The 25,193-nt window shown below is 39.2% G+C and overlaps 2 protein-coding genes across 2 annotated transcripts in view; both read left to right on the forward strand.

Moving 5' to 3' along the window:
* The first annotated feature begins 1,050 nt into the window (after positions 1 to 1,050).
* gtf2h2 (general transcription factor IIH, polypeptide 2) lies at positions 1,051 to 18,972 on the forward strand. Its single transcript, XM_053324572.1, has 15 exons — positions 1,051 to 1,068; positions 2,607 to 2,713; positions 2,797 to 2,874; positions 3,316 to 3,352; positions 4,842 to 4,928; positions 5,014 to 5,064; positions 5,354 to 5,408; positions 13,484 to 13,589; positions 13,680 to 13,770; positions 14,752 to 14,947; positions 16,838 to 16,901; positions 17,006 to 17,112; positions 17,256 to 17,358; positions 17,636 to 17,675; positions 18,719 to 18,972. Exons 2-15 carry the CDS (start codon positions 2,658 to 2,660, stop codon positions 18,827 to 18,829), a joined length of 1,182 nt encoding a protein of 393 aa, XP_053180547.1. The 5' UTR covers positions 1,051 to 1,068; positions 2,607 to 2,657; the 3' UTR covers positions 18,830 to 18,972.
* A 6,059-nt stretch (positions 18,973 to 25,031) lies between these two features.
* The window catches only part of npdc1b (neural proliferation, differentiation and control, 1b), a 49,425-nt gene continuing 49,263 nt past the window's right edge, over positions 25,032 to 25,193 (forward strand). Inside the window, exon 1 of the mRNA XM_053324575.1 lies at positions 25,032 to 25,101. Within this exon, the coding sequence (XP_053180550.1) occupies positions 25,032 to 25,101 (70 nt within the window). The remainder of the gene's footprint in view (positions 25,102 to 25,193) is intronic.

Below are 25,193 nucleotides of genomic sequence, written 5' to 3' on the forward strand. Positions count from 1 at the left end.
AGAACAATGAAGGTGTATAAAATGTATATTATAAGCATTCTCTCCTGAAGTAAGAGATAATATTTTTAATTTTTAAAGTTTTTTTCCCCCCTTGTGACAGTATATTCTTATTATAGACCTTTCCAATGGTGGATATTAAAAGGAAAAGCCTAAGTGTAAGGTTCTGTTCCTTGTATGTGCGCCATAACATTGGTCTTCTATTGTAGTGGTTTCAGTTCCACTTCCATTATTCTACAGCAAATGAACAATTCCTTCATATTTGTCTTTTTGTTCCACACATTGATGTATTTGTTATTTTTTCTGAAATTATTTACACAAAGTGTATATTTTTTGTGCAATATACTCACATGGTCATATCCGTTTGTATATGAAGGCAGGGATATAAGCTTCCAATAAAAAAAACTATTTTTCAGAGTTCGTTGTGTTTCTGTGTTAGAAAATAATGAAAGTTATTATAATGATGCAGTTATTGTAGTGCATGTGATGTTCTGTTTATTTAATTTCCTCCTTGTTCCATCTCACATCCTTCAACATTTCCTCAAGCTGCTGTTTCTCCCTCTTAGGACAAAATAAGAATAACCAGGAACAGGAAAGTCTGATTCAAAACACCTAGATCAAAAAAAAGAGGAAATCAGTTTTTTTTTTTTTAATGTTTCCCAACCTCCAGCTGCTTTGCCCTTTGCACAGCTGTCCCTCTGTGGCTCTCCACTCATGCATAGCCTGGTTCATCTGATCCACCTTGTTGTTCAGCTCCTGCACCTTTCCTCTCAGTTCATTTTTCTCCTGACTCCGCTCCGCCTCAACCTTCCTCTGGCCCAGCACAGCATTGCTCTAAGAGGCAATTATAAATGATGAACATTTGAAGCAAAATAAATTATATTTTAACTTTCAGAAATAAGCAGAAATCAGAGTAATTTTACCTCTTTGGCCATCTCTAAATCCCTGAGACGATTCTGTAAAACAAACCAGGTTAGTAGTTAACAGGGCGGAATCTTTTCTCTGTAGAGCTTGTATCTCTCCGGAAGAAAAATCTGTTGCACCAGTTGGCACTAGGCACCGGTGTTGAAGGTATGACTGATGATTGACTTTAAAATATTTGGCTATTAAGTTGTATTACTGAGTAGAAAAAGGAATGAAATAGATGGGAAATATCATAGCTGTAACATTCTCCATTAAATCTGCTTCACACGACTGTTAGCTAGCTCGCTGAACTTTAGCTGTGTTAAAGACTCAGTCGCTTCTGTTTAAGATATTACTTCATATAATTGCAACGTTACGTTGAAATATTGAGCTTTTCTATTATGGCAAAATATTCTGCAAAAGTTTTTTTACACTGTTAGTATGGTTTATGGAGACATTGTAGGGTATACGTGTTTAACGTTGATGTCTGAAAATGACTTAAAAAAAAAACTAAAGGAAGTGCACAATAGTGGTTAGTATTTCTTTTCTCACGTTGGTGTAAACAGTGTGGAGCAGTCTGTACGATTCTCTAATGTTAAATACGCAACGTTCCTCATATTAATGACTGACCGAGCAACAGTTGAGCGCTTATGGACACAGAAAGAGAGTCTTATCTGTTTCACCCAGTCATACCCATGTACGTTACAGCATCACCGTCTGTACTGTCTATGATAATATTCAATTCAATTCAGTTTATTGTCATACAGAGCAGAGCCTCCGATTTATTTATGTATGCTGAGTGTTTATAACCAGTATATTATGCCCTCAAATATTAAACCATAGAACAAAAAAGTAGTGTCAATGTCATGTACTCTGCTTTCTGCTAACCATCTCATAATGGTGACAAGGTATTATTTTATTGACAAAAAAGAGGGAAAAACACAACGTGCATAACCTTATCCACTCTGTGTACATACAACAAATACAAAGAAAAGTAATTACAGTACACATAAAAGCAAATGTGCACATTTCAACAGATAAGGATCTGTGAAAGGTTTTTAACATAGCACAATGTGTTACAGTTTTAATTGAGTATATAATTGAATGAATGCATTGTTTGATCTCATTGCTAAATGCAATAAAGCAGCATGGTTTCTAATCTTTAGATTTACATGTATGCATATGAAATTTGCTCATTTTAGTAATTAGTAAGATATATCATGAATTAATTGGAATTTTTCCTCCATGAGACCTAAAAATACATCCTTCCAAAGTAACTTGAAACTTGCGTCAATATTTTTCCCAAATACTGTCAGCCAAGGAAGTACTATCCGTATCTGTACTATTGGTGTTATATAAATAAAGATTGATTGATTGATTAATATGTAATATACAACAACAACATAACTTTTTTTTGTTTTACAAGAAAACACCACAATGTAACTTTTTAATCAGGTTTTAAAGGCAGTTTACAACTACTCTTGGTCCTTATTTGGGAAACTCCAACAAACACAAATATTTGAGTGTGTCACATGCTTTTCTGATCATTCAGAAATAGCCTTGCTGCATATTCTTTGTTTTCTATTGCATTTAATATTTCTCCCATAAATTCTATAATTGCAAACAAAGTCCTATCAGCTCTCAATGCTGTTCATACAGTGTGCTTTTTGATGAAGTCGTGTAATTTTGTAACAAATGTTTTTCAGAAGTGAAGACTCTGTTGTTTCCCAGATCTTCCTGAATATCAGAAAGTCAGAATGGATGAAGAACCAGAGAGAGCCAAGCGCTGGGAAGGAGGCTATGAGAGGACATGGTGAGACTGCTGGAGAAAGCATGGAGGTCTGATCATGTGATCACATGTTGTTGTTGGAACTCACTGTGTGTGTTCTCTCACAGGGAAGTACTGAAGGAGGATGAGTCCGGTTCACTCAAAGCCACAGTGGAGGAAATCCTGTTCCAGTCCAAAAGGAAAAGGTGTGTGTGTGTGTGTGTGTGTGTGTGTGTGTGTGTGTGTGTGTGTGTCATTAGATGTTGATGTTACAGCTTTCTTTCTTTCTTGACAATATGCAATATGACATATAAACATTCTGTGTAATATGACATTAAGAGAAATATTCTTTTCTCAGTATTTGGTTGAAGCATGTTTGGCAGCGATTACAGCCTAAAGTCTTCTTGGATATGATGCGACAATCATTTAGTCTTACTTTTTTATAAATGAGCAAAAATGTTTAAAATGTAGTTTGTCGTTGTGGTGTGTTCAGTCTATATATATATAATATCATTTCTAGTTCATTTTTCACTGAAGTAATAGTGTTATTATTTGTAACTCATTAAATACATGTTAGTAAGCAGAATATTAAATAAATATAAAATGAATAAAATAATGAATGGAAATGGTCTTTGTTTACATCACAGGGTTGTAGAGAGCCATGGACAAGTGAGGCTGGGCATGGTGAGTGACTTCAGCTTTCCTCACACAGAACCTTAACCCTTACAAACTGGGTTTTTTAACATTTAAGAGCTGTAAAAACACCATATACACATTTCTTTTTCATTTCTCCAAATGTGACTCCAAATATACATAAATATTAGTTTTTGTTTTATTTTTGTGTAGCTGACAGGGAATTTATGAATGTGAATTGGTAGAATTGGTGTAGAGACTAATTATGAGTCAGAGTATGAACAGTATGTAAGGGTTAAAGTTCCACTCTGTATCTGCAGGGTTCCTAATCACTGACACTACATCATCTCTTCTTTTACATGTTTGTAATGAGCATTTTTTGTCAATGTAGTATATGACCAAATTGTTTCAATAGTTTGGAGATCATGTGACTTGCTAGATAGAACCACTAAATATTCAGTGGGTTTTGAACTTGCAAGGTGAGTTTATTTGTATGGGCCTGTCTCAATAAATATGTTATCAACTTATTGTACAATTACATAATTATCAACATCATCATGTCTATATATGAACTTATCATATGATACATGGACATGAACGTGACCATTTTTTGACCTGAATATTGCCACACTTCACATTAGCAGCTAAGAGGCTATTCACGAGTGGTGTCGCTTATATGGATTTAAAGGTAAATAACTCTGTCCCCAAACATAATGACAGTCTGTGTTTTACACAATTACCTCCCACTCCCCTTACTTTTTTATACTATTATTATCATTATATCAGTGGTATCAAATGATCTTCAAATGACAATAATATCGTTTATCGTGATTATTTCTGAGACAATATATCATCCAACTAGTAGTTCTAGTCACAGATCTAAATACATGGAACTAGATACATGTACAACCTTACCACCTGCAACAGTGTTTATATTCTACTGTCTATTACACAGTGAATGTCTTCAGTTCACTTCCATTTGTGGAACAGCTTTCCCATCACTACAGGGCATTTATAACACCATGGTCATCAGGAGGGCCCATAACATCATTAAGTTCAACACACACCCACAACACAGTCTCTTTACAGTACTGTCGCCAGGTAGAAGTTACAGGAGTGTCAAATCAAGGACTACAAGACTCACAAACAATTTTTATCCACAGTCCATCAGGCTCCTGAACAATACAACACATTAATACTACACTCCTCACTCTCCAGCATCCACACTGACAGAAAGCACATTTGGCACTTCTCTTGATCTCTCTTAATCTTATTTTTTTTAGCCTGTCTATCTTTTTAAACTTTAATGTATTATCGTTTTATGCATCTTTCATCTGTCATGTGTTTGTTGTGTGTAAGGACAGCAGCAAAAAACCGCCATGTTTTTACCTTGCATATGACAATACACTTTCTGAATCTAAATGAAAGGACCACTTCAGGACACACACAGTGTTGGCATGACATTACACTAAGTTTGGGGATAAAGTCATTTAGAATTAGATTATTATAAGCAAATAACTTCTGATTACATTTGATGTAGATGCGTCATCTCTATGTGGTGATTGACTGTTCAAGAAGTATGGAAGACCAAGACCTGAAGCCAAACCGTCTCACCTCTACTCTGAAGGTACGTTCTGTTGCAGACTCATCACACCTAACACCAGCAGCCATTCAGCTATAAAACATCATCTCCTCTCTCCTTCTACCTTCAGCTGATGGAAGCTTTTGTTGAAGAGTATTTTGACCAAAACCCCATCAGTCAGGTAAGTTTGTACAATCTTGTCAGCTTTACATTTCAGCTTTAGCCTTTGCCAATAATGTTAAATAACTGTGTCCCGGCCCATAATGGTAACTTCAAATGACAATAATATCATTCATCTCAATTATTATCGTCCAACAAAAGTAGTTATAGTGACAGGCCTATTTGATTGTTCAGTTTGAGGTGAAAGATGACAAAGAAGTAGAGTGAGACTTTAATATTCTGTCATCATCTGGTTGAACTGAACCCAGCAACTGTTATGTGACTGAAGAACATGTGTTTTGTGTCCTCAGGTGGGCATCATCACTACAAAGAATAAAAGAGCTGAGAAGCTGACTGATCTGGCAGGTGAGGATAAAAGAAACTGTTGATCAGATTCTCAACACTGAATATAAAGATGTAACATTTCCTCTGTACAGATGTTTATAACGTTTTTGTATTTTATTCAAACCACAAGAGGGGGTGTGGTAAATTATTAGGATTTAAAACATTTTAGAAAGTCAGCAACACTTGTAGTATACAGAACTAGGGCCCAACCAATACAGATTTTTGGGGTCGATGCCGATACTGATATTAGGGAGTTAAAAAAATTCCCATATCAATTTATTAGCCGATAATCTTCTATACACATAATATGTACATTAACACACTTCTTTTCCAAGCATTTTGACAAAGATATGTAATGGAGGCTGTGATATTTTACATTATAAGAATAAACTTCATTTTCATCATAATTTCACATTTTATATATATCAGGGGTGTAACGGTATTTGTATACGTCCCAAACCGTCATATGACGATTACGTCTAAGTGAGTTTGAAAAAAAAAAGTCGAGTCCTCACTTTACTCCAGGTGGCGGTAATGAGCCGAAAAGCTGCCAGAAACAGTCATTACAGAAGAAGAAGAAGTAGTAGTTACAAAAAAGGACAAAGAAGAAAAGTGATGGAAAGCGCAATACTCCGTGCTCAGTAATGGAGACATTTAAAAACAAGGTAAGCTTTGCTACGATAATGTTGCCTTTGTGTAGCCTCTGTTTATGGTTAAACGTTACCCAGTGTTGGCTAGCGAGTTTTCTAACGAGCTAGCTAGCATTCGGCCGATATGACGCTAACGTTAGTTCACAGTAAGAGATGGTTGTTTATTTGATAAATGTTTTTTGCAACCTGTGGGATGTGTAAAGGTTAGGGTTAATGAAAACCCCGAGCACCACAATGATGAAAAGACAAGCCAGCCTCGGATTTCACTTTAACCCTTGTACTATCTAATACAAAAATGCTACGTTGAAGTTCTTTGAGCGCAAAATAATACTCAAAGACTGCCATAGAAATAGTATCTGTTCATGTAATTTTATATTTTTTAATGGATACTATTACAAAATATTCATTCAGTTTTTTTACACAATTCTCAATTAACAACATTCTACCTCTCTTCCCTTCTCCTCCCCTCCAATACTCCCAACTTTACTTTTCTGCACTGTAATGTACTCTACTACAGTCTGTCCCTCACATCACCATACAGCCTATGGGTGTCACACCAACACCACAGAGATGCACCAGTTGCTGCACTTCTGTCCACTGCCCGTAGTGCAGGCCTCAGATCTTCAAACCAACAGTTTGGAGTAAAGTCCACAAACATCTGCAAGGCCATGCAAAGCGTGCCGTGCAACATAAAAGTAACTGTATTCTCTGCTGTATTCTTTACACGTGTCCCAATCTCAGTCATGGAGGATGAACTAAAGCTTAGCATTTACACTAATTTTTATTGTATAATTTAAAATCCAAAAGGCAGAAAGCATGGGGGGAGGGGCAAAATCTGTCATTGACCACTGACACGTGTAGCTAACTGCAAATGTTGCATCAACATGTGGAAACAAAATGTTGTAGTTTGACATTTGAAATGCATTTCTTTTTCAGGATACACAATATATAAATGCAATTTGGAGTGCAAGCCACTTTCTGCCGGCGATGTTTCACGGAGGTGCTGCATGTCGCTGGCAACACCTCAAACTTGCTAACCCACATAAGACGGCATCACCCCGACATATCTGTCACCGGTTGGAGGAAAAAAAACATCTTTGGTGCAACAACTTATCCCCGCAGCTTTTAGGCCTCCTCTTGACATTAACACAGACAGGGCCAAAAACATCACAGAAGCAATTGGCATATACATATCAACATCTATGCACCCATATACTGTAGTAGAGGAGCCCGGCTTCATGTATTTATTAAAGGTGCTAGAGCCACGTTACAGTGTCCCATCCTGTGCACACATCAGCCAGTCTGTGGTCCCTGCCATTTACAAGCGTATACGAGCAGCGGTAGAGCATGAGCTGTCTACTGCACAAGCTGTTGCACTCACAACTGATGCGTGGACCTCCCGTTCCACTGAAAGCTACCTCACGGTTACCGCCCACTTCATCACTCCTGAGTGGAAAATGAAAAATGCAGTTTTATTAACACGGCAAGTGTACGAACAACACATCGGCACTCATTTAGCTGGAATCTTGAAAAGCCCAGAACCATTGCGGTAACCACAGACAACGCAGGAAACATTGTTAATAGGGCTGGGAATCGATCCGAATTTCCTGGATCGGTCCAATCCCGTTCATAAGGTCACGATCCGATTCGATCCACGATTCGATCCGACTCAATTCAATATCGATCTATTTACAGACATAATGCCATAATGCAAATAAATACTGTCCCATAGACAAAACAGCTCCATGTGTTTGTGATTGTGTACGTGTAAGAGGGACACAGAGAGAGAAGAGTCAAGAATCAAGTATTAGTTTAAATTTTATATAAAGTATAAATAAAGTATTATTTGAAATTTCAGTAACATATCCATGGCATTAAAACAATGACCAAATAAAATATAAATAAATTTAAATTAAGTGGCCCTCTATATGAGAGAGAGAGAGAGAGAGAGAGAGAGAGAGAGAGAGAGAGAGAGAGAGAGAGAGAGAGAGAGAGAGAGAGAGAGAGAGAGAGAGAGAGAGAGAGAGAGAGAGAGAGAGAGAGAGAGAGAGAGAGAGAGAGAGAGAGAGAGAGAGAGACCTTGGGCTGAATGTATGTAAAAGTGTGCTAAAGAATAACATGGGCCTATCCATGGCAGGAGTAAAACAATAGACATGAACTAACCAACCAGCTCAGTAACAAGAACAAAGGGAAAAAATATGCCTGACTGAGAAGAGTCCTAGTCTTCAGGAATTGTGTAATTTTTCTGGAGAAAAAGGAGCTGGTCAACATGCTGTGGAGTGAGGCAGCTCCTTTGAGCACTAACAATGTCTCCAGCTGTTGAGAAAACTCGTTCAGATGGGACACTGGTCCCAGGTACGCAAAGATATTGCTTTGCAAGGCCTGCCAAAAGAGGGAAATCCTCTGCATGCACCTACCACCATGTCAGTGGATTTTGTGAAAGAGGAATAGCTGGCACTTTCCTGTAGGTGGTGACCTCTTCCTCTGCCATTTCAGTTGTTGTTTTGTTCTGTAGTGGAGTTGGTGGTGTGTACGCCGACCCCAGTAAAGCCATCAGAGCAGAGTCTTTGGGCCTCTTTGGTTGAGTTGGTGCAGGTGCAGTCACATCCGTTGAACCATGGGTGTCCTCTTGCTCTGGTGTAGTGTTCTGATGCAGAATAATATTACAAAAGAAAATAATACACAAATTAGTCAAGTCAAGTCAGCTTTTATTGTCAGTTTCTTCATATGCACAGGTCATACAAGGAAATTGAAATTACGTTTTCTCTCTGTACCATGAAGGACATTGACAGACATAGTATGGGACTGACATTTACAGACTGACATTAAGTGCAAGACAGGACAAGTAACAGTGATGGTCCAACCAGTAAAGTTAACCTGAATTCAGTCTTTTGCAGCTCAATTAAGAGAAAAATAGTCTAAATATTCAAGTGGGCACACTATATAATCTGCAAACTTACATCGGTTGATGTGTTTGGATGAGCAGCTTCAGAGGTCAATTTCAAGAAGACAGCATCACGTGCCTCATCAGACAGGAACGGTAGCGTCTTGAAACGTGGATCCAAGGATGATGCTACACACAAGGTCTCCTTCAGGCCTTCATATCTATATAGAGGAACACATATCACTTTAGATAGATAGCAGGGTAGGTCTACAGTAAATTCAGGAACAGTCATGCAAACATTATGAATAGTAGTTTAAAATCACTGCTCTATTCTATGTAAGAATGTGAGAACAAAATCAGAGACAAAACTATTTTAAAACTACGTATGCATTTCAGTGCTGCTACTACTACACAGCCATGTTAAATGAACATACCTTGGACTCAAGTTCTGGTGGACAGTGAGTTTATGTCGCGGCAGTTGAAGTAGTTTCAGTACTTGGCTCGCAGTGGAACTTCGGTGGAAGAACGCAACAATCCGCCGTACCCGCCCTAGTAAGCGTGTGATAGCAGGAGTTTTTAGTCCTGCTTGGGATGCCAGGTTGAGGAGGTGGGAAACAGCCCATGTGAAAACGACCCATCAGATGCACCGCTCTCACGATGTTGGCTGCGTTATCCGTTACAAGAGCGGGGTTTTTGTCGGAAATTCCCCACTCTTCTATGGCTTCAGCGAGCAGGTCTGAGAGATTGCTTGCAGTGTGGCTCGTTTCAACTGCTCTGGTCTGAAGGACACTAGAGGCTAGTCTCCACTCCTCGTCGATGTGATGGCAAGTGATTGTCAGGTAGGACACAGTATTTCTCGAGGTCCAGCAGTCACATGTCAACGCCACCCTCTCGGCAGATTTCAGCGAATGCACAAGGGCATCTTTTGTTTTCGCATACATTTGTGGAATCACTGTTTCGCTCAGATGTTTGCGACAGGGCAGGACATAGCGTGGTTCTAGCCTCTTGATCAGTAGTTTAAATCCAGCATTTTCCACTACGCTGTAGGGTCGGAGGTCTTTACTAATAAATATTCCGAGACCCTCGGTTATGCTCAATGCACGCGTAGAATTCGAGGGAAACTTAACACCAAATGCCTTTTCCAGTGCTGTTTGGCTCGCGGCAGATTTAGCTAGGTCGCTGTGGTGCCTGGATAAGTGGTTGCGGAGATTTGTGGTATTGCCACTATATTTTACCTCTGTCTGACACAGTTTGCACACTGCTTTTGTTCTGTCTAGTTCGTCTTTGTCCTCGTAACGTCTGAATCCGAAGTGTTGCCAAACATCAGCCTTCATTCCAGAAGGTGATTTTAGTGGTGCCGCTTCAGCCATCTCGCTATCTTAAGTTTCGGTTTCGTTTAGCCGGCACTCGCTTTTTATAGTGCGCCTTGCGCGTCAAAGAAAATAGTGCCTTTAGTCACCTGGAAAAGATCGATCCAGACATTTTTGGATCGATATCGTGCTTTTTCAGCGTGAATCGATATCGGATCGCGGATCGATTTTTTTGACCACAGCCCTAATTGTTAATGTAGTTAACGAAGCAGGACTGGGTCCACAGATTGCATGCTTTGCCCACACTTTAAACTCTGCATCACAGAAAGCTATGGCAGTCAACCAGGTATCTCGACTCCTGGGAAAAATTCGAAGAGCTGTTTTCTTTTTCCATCGGAGCACAGCGACTGCACGTATTTTGGAGAAGAAGCAGGAGATGCTGCATTTGCCAAAACATTGTCTCACCAGTGATGTTCCCACACGCTGGAACTCCAGCTATGAGATGGTTGAGAGGTATCTTGAACAGCAAACGGGTGTTTACTCAGCACTAACAGAGAAGTCCCTCACGAACAAGGAAATAGCAAATCTGACTGATCAGGAAGTGAGCGTCGCAGAGTGTGTGGTTGAGATCATGAAGCCTCTGAAGACAATCACCACAATATTTAGCACTGAAACAGCACCATCAGTTTCTATGATTTTACCACTGAAAACAATGATCTTGGAATCTATGGAACAAAATGATGAGGACATTCCTACTGTCAGGGAAATCAAGCATGCGATCAGAGAAAATCTGCAAAACCGATACTCTGACCCCGAGCTTCAGGATTTCCTTCACAAGTGCACTGCTTTGGATCCAAGGTTCAAGACACTTCCCCACCTGGAGCCTACCTGCCAACAAAAAATCTATGAGGATCTCATCACAGAAGTCCTGAGCAGAGCTGAACAGGTATGTATTGATTTTACACTAATGATGATGTTTTCATATTTTTATAACAACTTCTCTCATGTCTTAACTTGAACGGTTGAACTTAGGGCTGGACGATTATGGCAAAAATCATAATCACAATTATTTTGATCGATATTGAAATCGCGATTATAATTCACGATTATTCATAGATGTGTAAACATAAGCATTTATTGAACCACCAGAACTCAACTTGAAATGTATTTGAACAGCACAACCAGAAATAAATTAGAATCAAGAAAAATATATTATGTAAAAACAATAAATAAAAATAAATAGCCAATACCTACCAAAACAAAAATCCCCTGGCTACCGAGCTTATTAAACAAATTGGTCGTGTTGCCATGGTGTGCACTGTGTCAAGCAGTTCACACGCTCTCACGCCACACCTGTCATTTCTCAGGCTAAAAAGTGATCCCAGCGCACAGAAATTAATATATTATGTAATCCATACATCCCAACTCTCTGCATATTGATAGCGGCTCCCTGACGCCCGCACGAGACACAATCTCCCGGAGTCTGGAGCGAACGAGCAAGAGCGCGCTAGAGAGAGAGAGAGTGTGTGTGTGTGTGTGTGTGTGTGTTGCTGGGAAAGACGGGGGCGTTGGATTTATGTCACAGGTGCGCCGCGCCGGGCGGAACAATAATTGTTTTATGTCGATTATTACATTTTTATAATCGCGGGAGACCAAAATCGATATCGCGATTAAAATTCAATTAATCGTCCAGCCCTAGTTGAACTCTCCACTCACTTATTATGACTTGTTTTTATCATTTTGTCCTGCAGGATGAGACCAGACAGACAGCACAGTTTAAGGCAGCATCTCCCCCTCCACCAAAGAAGTCCGCCATAGCAGAACTTTTTAGCCCACTCTTTAGAACAGAGCAGAGTAACCAGCCTGATTGGAGGCAGCAGTCAAAGGATGAAGTGTACGCCTACATGGCAAAGGACAGCATTTCAACTGATTCCAACCCGCTCGCCTGGTGGAAGGCTCATGAGTCTCTTTATCCTAACCTAGCCATGTTAGCAAAGCCTTACCTGGCTGTATCTGCCACCTCAGTCCCCAGTGAGAGGCTTTTCTCCTCTGCAGGTGATATAGTTACTGCCAGCAGGTCTGCCCTCACTACAGACAATGTAGACAAACTCATTTTTTTGAACAAAAACCTTAAAATTGAATGACACTTTAGTACCTTCTCAAGAGGTGCATAGTTGACCTAACTGACTCAGTTAATCACACATGTGATGCATTGAGAATGTTTTATAATGATGTTATCAAAGTGCTACCTGACTACCTCAGTCTATCTTCTCCTCTGTATTAACAGAATGTGAAGCTTCCTAATATATTTGTTTTATGTTTTATTCTATTTATTTTTTACTTTTATAACAGGAGATGTATTTTTATTTTGCAGCCAATTGGTGTTCAAAATAAATGAAAAAAGCTAGTCTTTTACATGTGATTTGTTGTTGTTTTTTTCCCGTTGTACCGAACTCATACTGAACTGTGACCCCCATACCGAGGTACGTACTGAACCGTGACTTGTGTGTACCGTTACACCCATACACACATATATATATATATATATATATATATATATATTTATATTTCAACTTGAATGAGGAAAAAGGATTAAATATACATAAAGTGCTGCCTATATATCTTTAAAAAAAATATTGACACATATCGGATGGTATAAACACCAATACTGATAAATATCTGTAATATTAGTTAACCAAGAAAAAAATTAGAAAAAGAAATGACCTAGAAAATTGGCTTGTATGTGCAGAAATTATATGCAAGCAGAGAAATCTTCTAAATGTAAGCCACATCTTTTTTACTGTACTACATTCACCCCAAAACTAAGAACGTCAAATACATAATTTAAAACATTGATATATTTAAAAAGTTGTTCTATACTACAAGTATTACTTCGACTTTTTTACAGTTTTTTCCTTCTCTGAGCAACTTTGAAGTCAGTCAATTTGTTGCCAGAAATCTCTGTTCTGCTTTTTAAGGGTTTGTCATTAAAACCCATGTTAAGATTTTCTCATTCCTGCTACTTGCCATAGACATCTCTATCTGTGACATACATCGCCATCTTCTGGTTCTGTCACACCTTTACTGCCTTTTTTCTCTAAAGCATTGCAGTGTCCGTGTCTGTGATTATGGCACCTTACTGGTATTCTGGGTTTTGAGCTTCAGACTAGCAGCCAGCCACAGTCTCCAGTCTGTCAAGTTATCTGCACATCTTCATTGTACTATGATGTAATGTTTATGTTTCACCACTAGGGAATCCAAAGAAGCACACTGCTGCTCTGAAGAAAGCAGTGGACACAGTGTGTGTAGGAGAGCCGTCCCTCTACAACTCTCTCAACCTCGCCATACAGACTCTCAAGTAGGTTCCTCACTGTGTTTATAAAGATCAGCCTCTCTGATATTGATCGATACTGAATGTCACTCAGCTGTCGCCTGTATTTGTATGAAGACACATGCCTGGACACACGAGCCGGGAGATCCTGATCGTCCTCAGCAGCCTCACCACATGTGACCCAGCCAACATCTACGAGCTGATCAAGGTGAAGTCACACACCGTCGTCACACTGGTCACAAGTCTCCTCAGTGCAGTTTGGGATCAAGATTAGAGCCTGACCGATCAATAAAAATACAAATACAAATACAAAAAAACCCAACAATTAGTTTTACAAATTTGGATAGATAGATAGATAGATAGATAGATAGATAGATAGATAGATAGATAGATAGATAGATAGATAGATAGATAGATAGATAGATAGATAGATAGATAGATAGATAGATAGCACAAACATGGCACAAAGACACCTTCTCACCCTCAGCATTGCTAGAGCCCAGTATAAAAACACTAAGTATATGGATAAAAGGCATAATAAATACATAGGTAAAAGTAAAATGTAAAATAGTTAAGTTCAGGATGCATTATGTGAGTGAGGCTCTTATTGTTCAGGTTGTAATTTGACCCATTTTGAACATTCAAGAGAGAAAAAAAACATTAAAAACCTTTCTTTTAGCCAGAAATGTGATGACTGTGACTCAGAATATAGGAAAATGGAAATATTTCAACTTTCTAAAACTGTTTTTGTGCAGCTGATACACAAAATTACAAACACAATTATGTATAGAGAAGAATTATAAGTGGATATCATAAACCCAGGAAAAGCACAGCTGCAGCCTCTGACAGCTTATCACAATAGAGAATGGCAGGTAACAATAATAATAATAATAATAATAATAATAATGAATAACAACCTGTATTTATATAGCACTTTTAACAATGTTACAAAGTGATTTACAAGAGGAACTAATACCGAACAAGGCAGATTGAGGAGAATACAGAGGTAAAGACAGAGACACACAAGTAATAGTACATGATATATAAAATAATAATAAAAATGCACAGAAGTAAATCAACTGTGTTAATGATAAATTACAGACATCAAGAACTCTAAATTCTAAATAAGAGCCATAGAAATCCTTCCTCCTGTAATGTGTTATTCCTCCTGTGTGTCCTCCACTGTCAGACCCTGAAGTCTCTGAAGGTGCGGGTGTCTGTGATCGGCCTGTCAGCGGAGGTGCGGGTGTGCACGGTGTTGACCAGGGAGACGGGTGGCTCATACCACGTCATCCTGGATGAGAGCCACTTCAAAGAGCTGCTGATGCTGCACGTCAAACCTCCACCTGCCAGCTCCTCGTCCGAATGCTCTTTAATACGCATGGGTCAGTGTACAGATGCAGCTAATGTAACACCATCACACCTGCCCTGTGTCTTTAGCTTGTTTGAAACAATACAGGGATAGTTATCTATGTATTGCTGAGATGTGGCACTGTGTGGGCAAGGTTTAGCATGGAAGGAGCCAATTGTGTGGTTGAGCCAGGCAGGGAGTTCTGGTCCTCTGAAATGAGGCCAACGCGGAAGTAACTTAGAACTTCATTTTATCAAAAGGCCACCAGGGGGCGACCGTTTTGGTGTCAAAAGGACTTCTGTCTCTATACAAGTCAATGGAGAATTCACCAACTTCTCACTTGATTTCTAACCTCAGTAAACGTTTTCAAAATGTGTTTATGGTCTCAATCTCTAGTTTAAAGCCTTCTTCAATGCAGTATGATGTTCATTTGGGACATTTTGGCCTCCCTGATTTTATATGTGACGATAAAGCAGGGTATGCATTAGGGCGTGGCTACGTCCTGATTGACAGGTTGATTGCCCAATGTCCTTGAGATCCAGCCCTCGCAACCTCCCCCACTCCGCCCATGACTCCGCCCATGGCTCTGCCTCATGCCCATACAAGTAGAATCCGTGTTTTTGTTTTTCCCAGCATACACCTATTGGCTTCCAAGCAGCAGTCCACAAACCAATGGGTGACGTCACGGATGTTACATCCATTTCTTCTACGTATACAGTCTATGAGTTGGGCTCAAATAGCTGCTAATGTTTTAAATCTGGTTTACAAAATGTCTAGTCACTAACAAATCTCTTATTAGACTTTTTGTCTCTCCTCGTCCTTTTAAGTAGCAACAAGTGATAAAAAAGACAGTAAATGTGTCAGATATCACTTGATATGACTAACTCACACTGCTGAAGCTCAATAGAAGTTGATCATCTACTTTTAAATGACTGTGTGGACACACTGTGGATTTAGTCCTCCATCACTTCCACTGAAAGCACATTTGAAGATGTTTTAATAGTCAGTATGAACAGGAGGAATGATTACAGAGAGGAAAACCTCTTTACTGTTCATATGAACTTGAGCAATAGTGAAGAAACACTATTGAGATTATCCAGTTGGTTTTTGTAGCCCAGCAACACCTATAAAATGGTGAACAGTGAATCCACAACACCGTGGGGGGCATAAGGACAGATTATGGGTGCTGCAGTATTTTATTTTATTCTCTAAGATTTATTGCCTTTATTGGACAGAGGATGTTGAGATGGCTAACGAGAAACAAGAGCAGAGAGACGAGTAGAACATGTGAAAAAGATCACTGGCTAGATTCAAATCATGGATTTAACAGTCATGTGGCATGCACAGTAACCAATCAACGCTCAGCTTGCACAGCACTCCCATGGGTGCTGCACTATTTGTTGATTCCCATTTTTGTGCGTTCTATTATAAAGTTTCACCACATTACTATATTTATGTAATCTTTACAAAATAGATAGATACAAGCAATAAATATCTAAATCCCTGTGACTGCTCACTGTTACTAGTTGTCACGGTAACACAAAGCTCAGTTTTTCAGGTTTGTTTAATTTTGGGTTGTTTGTCCTTACAGACGCCAAAATGTTATGTTTTTGAGAGTATTTGAGGTACTGGAGTAATAATTAGTGTCCTTGTGCAACTAAAATATAAAGTCAGAAATACATATAACACTTTATTATATTGTTGTCTTATTTAAAATAGAACATTAATCTGAAAATCCTACAAATGCTGAATTTGTTTATTTAGATATTTGAATGCAAGCCTTTATTTAATCACTTGATCTTGATCTGAATTCATATGTTCCATCAGTTTCATTAAATAGGTCATGAAATAACAAAGTTTAGCAGGTCAGAGCAGATTTTTGTATCTTTTGTATGAGACTGATTTAAATGGTGTGTATGTTCAGGTTTTCCTCAGCACACCATCGCCTCTCTGACTGACCAGGACTCCAAGCCTTCATTCAGCATGTCGTAAGTAGAGAACAGCACTGTGGCCCGTACTGTGAGCAGGTGCTTTGTTTTACACTTGTTGTAAATCCTCTGTGTAACGTGCTGCTTCTGATGTGTGTTTCTAGTCATTTAGACAGCAGCAGTGGTGCTCCTGGTCTGTCTTTGGGAGGATACTTCTGTCCACAGTGTCACGCCAAGTACACAGAGCTTCCTGTGGAGTGTAAAGTCTGTGGTATGTCTGATAGCAGCACGATTCACTGTCATATTACAAGAATCATCATCTTTCAAACCAGTACAAGCACCATGGATTCTGACTGTATGTGTGTATGTGTGTGTGTGTGTGTGGGGGGGGGGGTGTGTGGTTTTGTCTCCAAGGTTTAACTCTGGTGTCAGCCCCTCATCTTGCCAGATCCTTCCATCACCTCTTCCCCCTCCAAGCCTTTACAGAGAGTCCTCTGGAAGAGCTCCAAGGAGACAGGTACTTCTCTCTCTCTCTCTCTCTCTCTCTCTCTCACTCACTCACTCACACTCTCTCTCTCTATCTCTCTCTCAGTCTCTCACTCACTCACTTCCCAATTCTCTCTCTCTCACATTCACACTCACATACACACATACACACACACACACACACACACACACACACACACACACACACACACACACACACACACACACACACACACACACACACACACACACACACAGATACTGTGCCTCATTACTGTATATCTTAACCTGTTGTGATCTGGTTCTAGGTTCTGTCAAGGCTGTGAAGGAGAGCTGAAGGATAAAAGTGTAAGTGTTTTTATCAATGGAGGCTTCTCAGGTCAACATGATGTTACAATAAAGGGTTTCTTTCAGTTTGGTAATCATTATGAGAACTCACTGTGAAATTCCATGGCTCTAGAGCAGATTTGCCATGAGTTATTTTAACAGCGTCCCGACTCCCCACAGATCCTTGATGATGTCTTAAATTTAGTTTTAAATTTGATATTCAAGGTCTAAAAATGTGTTAAAATGTCTCGAACTGTAGGAGTTAAGGAGTTAAATCTGATTTGAGTGTAATTATATTTGTTCAGTTTATGTAATTAGTGCCCGAGTGCTGACTGGAGTGAAGCCCCTATTGTTTTCGAAGGGATTCTTATTATTATTTTCCATTTTAAAGTTTAGGCAGTAGCAACATCCCAGAAACGTGCGTCAGGTCTGGTGAAAAATTCAATATTTTATGGGTCCTTGCAAAAAGGCGGGGCAAAATGTCTCAACAGCACCACCTAGGCACACTTAAAATCACTCCAGATCGACGTAGAAGTATGAAATTCAGTACGCATAGATATCATGTGATGATTGCCACAATTTTTCCACATTTGGGCATTTTTCATACCAGCTATATGATTAGAAACATCTCAAAACACACTTTGAAGCAGCTGTGTGTGTGTCTACATAGTGAACACAGGAAGTGTTATTTCACCATTTCATGCAACATCCAATAATAGCCTGCGTATGAAGACGTTCAGATAACCCGTTTTAACGAGAAGACTGAAAGCAGAGTTGTGGAAATTGGAAGACATTTTTTGCGAGACATTAAGGTCTAGAAGTTGCATCATGGGAAGTGTAGGACTCATGCTAGGAACTAAAAAAAGTCAGAATATGTCATCTCCTGCTGCACCAATACTCCATGTGTCCCCTTACTGTATAGAAGTGACATTAAATTGCGAGTCAATTTTTTTTTTAATGTAAAAAATAGTTCATTCATTCATTTCAACTTCACTATGTCTATTTGTCTTTATTTATCTAGTCTCTTTCTCTCTCTCTCTCTCTCTCTCTCTCTGTGCTTCTAGGTATTCACCTGTCCGTCGTGTCACAAAGTCTTCTGTGTGGAGTGTGATCTTTTCATCCATGACTCGTTGCACTGCTGCCCCTGCTGTATTCACAGTCAGAGCGCCCCCTGAAGCTGAGAGGCTGTCACACAGAGACTGAAACACACACTCAGACCATGTGTGCCTGCTTTTACACATACATTCAGCCAGTGTGTGTCCACTACTGACAGGATGGATATGATGTACGCAGGCTTTCCATGGGCCAAATGATAGATATTACATACTGGAATTTCCTACTGACTTTTCAATGTGGAAGCAGCAGCTGTATTATGTCTATAGATGGAGCTGAGTTGGTTCTGAAGCTCCTGACTGATGTGAAAGCTGCTGTATGGTGTTCCAGCTGTGAAATAGCACACTGTTAGATTTGTCACAAATGGTGTGTGTGTATATATATTGCTTATACAGTTTTCTACTGAAGTTCTTATTGTGACATGGCAGTTACAATAAAACTGAAATCTATTTGTACTGGTTGAAATTCTTTTAAGTAGAATTATTCTGTTGTAGAAACAGCCCTTTGACTCATTTGCTCATTTTACACCGTCAAATCCCAAATCACTTAATTTAGCTACTGAGAACACTGAGGTTCTGGTTGTTTAGTTTAGTTTAGTTTAGTTTATTTGGATCAGCACTAGCTGTTACTCAGGCAACAGCTACTCTTCCTGGGCTCCATATTAAAATAAATACAACCAATTACATTACAATTACAATATAACATAAATGCATACATAAAAAGAGTGACACCCCCCCCACCCCCTTTAAAACAGTGACTTCAAACTTCGTACAATTCCATTAAAACCAGCTTACATAATTGGTATCAAAACACACAAATAATTGAGACAACACTATAAACAACAAACAAAAAACTATGAAAACAAACAAACAAACAACAACCAAGCAATGATACATAAATATTTTGCTGGCCTCCACCCAAGAATAACCTTTTTATATGCTTTTTAAAACGTTCTTTATTTGCAGTTTGAATAATATAGTCTGGTAATTTGTTCCATTGAAAACTGGCTCTATACAGAACAGTTTTTTTCATTGCATTTGATCTAGGTTTAGGAATTACAACATGACCCCTCCTCACTTGTCTTGTTTCATGGTCATGTCTGTCCCTAGAAAACGTTATTCTTGAGTATAAGCAGGTTGGTTGTTTAAAAACACATATATTCCAGAATAATGTTAAAAGACTTCGTCTTAATCTATCTTCCACCTTCAACCAGGCAAGATCAGCGTGCATTTGGTCTGTACTTTTTCTTATTGAACACCTGAGTGCAAGACGGGCTGCTCTATTTTGTACTAACTGAAGCTTATACAGCTCTTTATTAGCTGCACTAGACCAGATAGCTGAGCAATATTCTAGGTGAGACAGTATCAAAGCCTGAATAACTTGCAATGTGGTACTTGGAGTAAGAAAAGAGGAACATCTTCTTATAACAGATATTCCTCTCCCCATTTTCCCAATAATTTTATCAATGTGATTCTGCCATGATAGTTTACTATCAAGGGTGACCCCTAGAAGTTTAGCCTCATTGACCTGCTCTATACAGCTGCCCTTGATGGAGATGGATAACTGCTTCTCCTCCCTTAGTGCATACATTGATCCAAAAACAATACATTTGGTCTTAGACACATTCAAAGCTAAATTGTTATTCTCTACCCAATCTGAAATGTGTTTAATTTCATTTTGAAGGAGAACATTTAACTTTTCCACACCGCTTGATGACATTAGGGTTAGGGTTAACATTTTACAGTTGAAACCTTTGTGGGAATAGGGTTAGATGATTGTTAGATGATGATTCCAGTTTAAATTTGAGTACTTTTTAGAGCATTCACTGTTTTCCCACTAGTGCAGCCCTAAATCAGTAGTTTAAATGTATGAAGCCTGTGGTGAGAATTAAGAAAAGATGATCTAGATAAGTATGCAGACACTATATCATGTCATGTCAGTTTTTGTGAAGACAAACTGCATTCCCACCAGGACCCAGGTCACGTACAACAAGCCATGTTTTACTAGGTCTGTTGAGCCAAGGATAAGACCTACAGGAGTGAAGATTTATAGGCAGACCATGAACAAGCTGAAGAAGATGCAGTGTGTCCCTCCATAAAAACCACATCCAGACACAAGAGCAGTTTTCTTGCCAGTGTGTTGAGGCTTTGAACATTATTTAGAGCTTAATGCTAGGGATAAATATACAGAACTTAGTTGAATAAAATACATAAAGCAGAGAGTGAATAGGTGTGCAGATTAATTTGATCCATGACCTGCTTTTATAAAATCCTGACTATAACCAGTCTGTCAGGAACCCAAATGAATATTGAAACCTGTTTTTCTGTCTGTAATGATTCCTCCTGTTCACACTGACCATTAGAAGATCCCTTCATAATGTTTACAATGGAAGTGATGGAGGACTAAATCCACAGTCCTCCTTCTGTGGAAACATGGATTTAAAAGTAGATGTGAAGCTAATATGAAGCTTCGCTATGTTTCAACGTTACAATGTTTTTAGTAGCAAAGTCTTTTTGTTACTATACTTCCACCACAGAGAAACAGGAAACACTGTCTGAGCAGCCTGTGATATTATATTATATTACATTAGGTTATTTCAACAACTTCATCAAAGTAATGTAACTAATTACATTTGATGACTTTTCTAATGTTCTAACCAATGTCTTCAGCTGTTAGGGTAAATGTTCCCATTAAACACCAAAATCTAAGTCCAGCTGTTTTTCATGGATACTGACATGATTTATAAGAGAGATCATTTCTTATAAAGAACATTTATCTCTCATTTAAAATGTATTCATGGGGCGCGCAGGTGGTCGAGTGGTTAGAGCGCATACCATATATGCAGCCGACCCCGGTTCGAATCCCGATCGGAGGTCCTTTGCTGCATGTCACACCCCCCTCTCTCTCCCATGTTTCCTGTCTATCTACTGATAAATAAAGGTGTCTATGCCAACAAAATCTTTAAAAAAAAAAAAATGTATTCATTAGTTCATGTACATTTTGGAATATAAAATAAAGATATTTGATGAATAAAGTGGGTTTAATTGGTACTGTGACACCATTTAAGTCCACGTGTGCTCCAAATAATCCCACATCATGATTTATTTACTAAATATAACAAAATATTGATTTCAAAGAATTAAAAACAGCAATATATGTATTCAGTAACATGTTAAATATTAAATAATGAGGAAAAAACCCTCCTGAGTAAAATCTTAAAGGTGTGACTTCAGATAGAACCTCCTTTGTAATCATCCTCCTTACATTTATTTGGTAATTAAATTATGAAACGCCGCTACATGTAGCTAGTTACTCTCCAACACTGTGGATATTTATAGTGCTTTTTTCAATGTATTTTTTTGTTTCCCTTTCCCTTTTCCCTTCTAACATGCATATACTGTTTATACACCAGCTCTATTTATGGTTGTTGTGGACAAATGCATTTATATACACTTATACCTGCTTACAAGTACATTACATTGTGTTATGAACCGTTTATTAGCTGTAAATAGGGAGGACTTAAAGTTACGTGCAAACCTTTAATGTTAAATGCAAAATGAATGTGTGACAAAGTTTACTTCCTGTCATAAAGCTGTTCAAACACTCTAGGTTGTTATCAAGACAAATTGTCCATTTTAATAATCAGTATATATCAGTAGACCATCAGACATCTGTATTTACTATTCAGATTATTGTGAAGCTGCATTTTGCCAGCTGGCTCTGTCACCATGACAACCTGACAGAAATGACATCATCATATGTTATGACATCATACATTATGACATCATCATATGTTATGACATCATACATTATGACATCATCATATGTTATGACATCATACATTATAACATCATACATCAAAGTTCTATAACCGCTTTGTTCCACTTTGTGAGTACAGAACACAAGACCAGGTCCTGATCACTTATCAAGAAGAGTTTTAGAAAAAGTTCAGAAAGTGTTTCATAGAACAGGATTCCTATTGTAAAATGGCGAGTTCCAGTTGTTTTGTTGCTTCTGACATTAACAGAAACCCAGAGATGTTCTCTTCTAAAAAGGACAAGAGGAGGCTCTGTGGAGGAAGATCTGCTGTGAAAAGGTCCTACACAGAAATAACACAGGACAGCCGCAGAACTGCACAGCTCTCTTCTCCTCAGAGGAAGAAGATAAAAATCTGCAAGAGAAGACTTGCCATGAAAAGGCCCTTCTCTGAAGTGTCACAAGATGACCACAGAGACCCAGAGATGTCCTCCCCAGAGAGGAAGAGAAGGAGGATTACCACCGACACAGAGGAGAAAGTCATAGTACTGCCAAGTACCTCCAAAGAGACTCCTTGCACTGTGGCTAAGGTATCTTCAAGAGGAACCAGACCCTGTACGGTGACATCCAGAGTGTCAAACATCTGGATCATCGGCGACAGTTACATTCGTCGAGGGGAGGAAGCAGCCAAGAAAGAATACGGCAGGAATCTTGGACTTCATGCCAACATTCAATGGTTTGGTAAAGGAGGGATGCGTTGGGGTGGTGTTCTTCCTCGTTTTTATGCTGAGTTAGCCAACCAGAGTCCTCCAGACATTTTAGTGGTCCATGCCGGTGGCAACGACCTTGGACTGATGTCCCCCAAGAAACTGGCATTCCTGATGCAGAGGGATTTACAGCAGCTGCGTGCACAGTTTCCCTCCATGCAGATAGCTTTTTCCTGCATCAGTGAGCGGCAGCAGTGGAGATATGGAAAACCTGTGCAGATAAATAATGACAGGAAGTCTGTCAACAGGTTCATGAAGAAGAACGTTGACTACATGGGAGGTGAATTCATCGAACATCTCTACCTGAAGTTCTACAACAAGAACACATTTCTGCCTGATGGAGTGCACCTGACCACAGCTGGAAACCAGGTGTTTCTGACCAGCATCCAGAGCACGTTGGACAAGATTCTACAGAGGTCTTCAGAGCAGCGCGTCTGACTGCACTGCAGCTTGTGTCAGTCTTGTGAAATAAATGTTGAAAAATATCAACCTCTCAAACACTCATTTAAGAAATATTACAGTCAAATATTATATATGACATTAGTAGGCTAGTTCAATTATTAATGTGTCAAGTGTTCACACAAAATAAATGTATGTGACTGGAATCCAGCTAACTTGTTGCACATCGATTGACGTACGAAGTAACTTATTTTACATTCCTCAATTGATGATTTACTTAGTGTGAACTAGTCACATGAAGTCATAGTGACTTGATCATTAAATTAAATGTCATTAACTTTATGATACATCCCACATGTATGGAGTAAAAGTAAAAAGTCGTCAGAAAAATAAATAGCCTACTTATCAAACTCTGATACCATTATACTGTATTTGTGATAGGGTGGATTAGGGTAATGTGGGACAACTAGGCTGCAGTGTATTTATCTCTTTTTCTATTCAATTATTTTAAAGCTAACTAGTATGTGGAAGTTATATTGTTTAACATTACACATTAACATCCAGGCTACTAGTTTTTTAACCTATCTGACGCAGAAAGCAAAAAAAGTCCTACCTTACAAAATCTACAAATTCTGAAACCATTTGACACAACGTTAATATGCCATTTTCCTTTTGAGTATGTCTTCTGATTAAACGAGGAAGCATCTTACGGATTTCATAATATTAGATGTTGATATAATGTATTGGATTCATGGTGAACAAGTCAGAAATGCAAAAAGTGTCCCACATTACCCTAATCTAAGCTAGGTCAATATCGGCCGATAATTTCAGCAGACCGATATATCGGTCTGGCTGTAAAACAGTGCAGTTTAAAGTATAGTAGAAGCAGGTCTGTGGTCAATGATCTATGGGTTACATTAGTGAGGTTTTACTACGTGCTGGTGATTCATGTTAAATGCTGGTGACTGTCTGATCATCAGATGCACCTGAAGGCAACACGAAGGGAGCGCAGTGTGTGACGTCACAGGCTTACGTTTTCTATCAGTACTCGGCGGAGGAAACTACCGGCAGTCAGTGCGTCGGTGCTCCGTGCAGCAGGTCCGCGGGAGGAAAACACACACTCTGCGGCGAACACAGCAGCGTCCCTACGATAAACCCACACGTTGTTTTTTTCTTTTCATTTTTTTATGTTGTCTTTTTTTTAGTGTCTTCCTGAGTCCTTTTTCCTCCCTCCTCCCTGAGCAGCAGGGGATGGGGGAATGATCAGCAACGACTCTCTTCCACCTCCTCTTCCTCCGATCGGTCTCCGTGTCCCCCGTCAGTCGTCGGAGCCTTGGCCAGGATGCGGGCCCCGCTGCTCGGCCAGGCTGCGGTGTTTGCGGCCCTCTTGGCGCTGAGCACCTGCCTGACAGGTAAGACACTGCTGCTGGTTGATGTCCTTCATTCACAGGCTGCTGTTGTGAAGCTGCAAAGGGCCTGCAGAGCTGATGTGCATCCGCCTTTA

Source organism: Scomber japonicus, chromosome 9 (genome assembly GCF_027409825.1).
Source record: "Scomber japonicus isolate fScoJap1 chromosome 9, fScoJap1.pri, whole genome shotgun sequence".
NCBI lineage: Eukaryota > Metazoa > Chordata > Actinopteri > Scombriformes > Scombridae > Scomber > Scomber japonicus.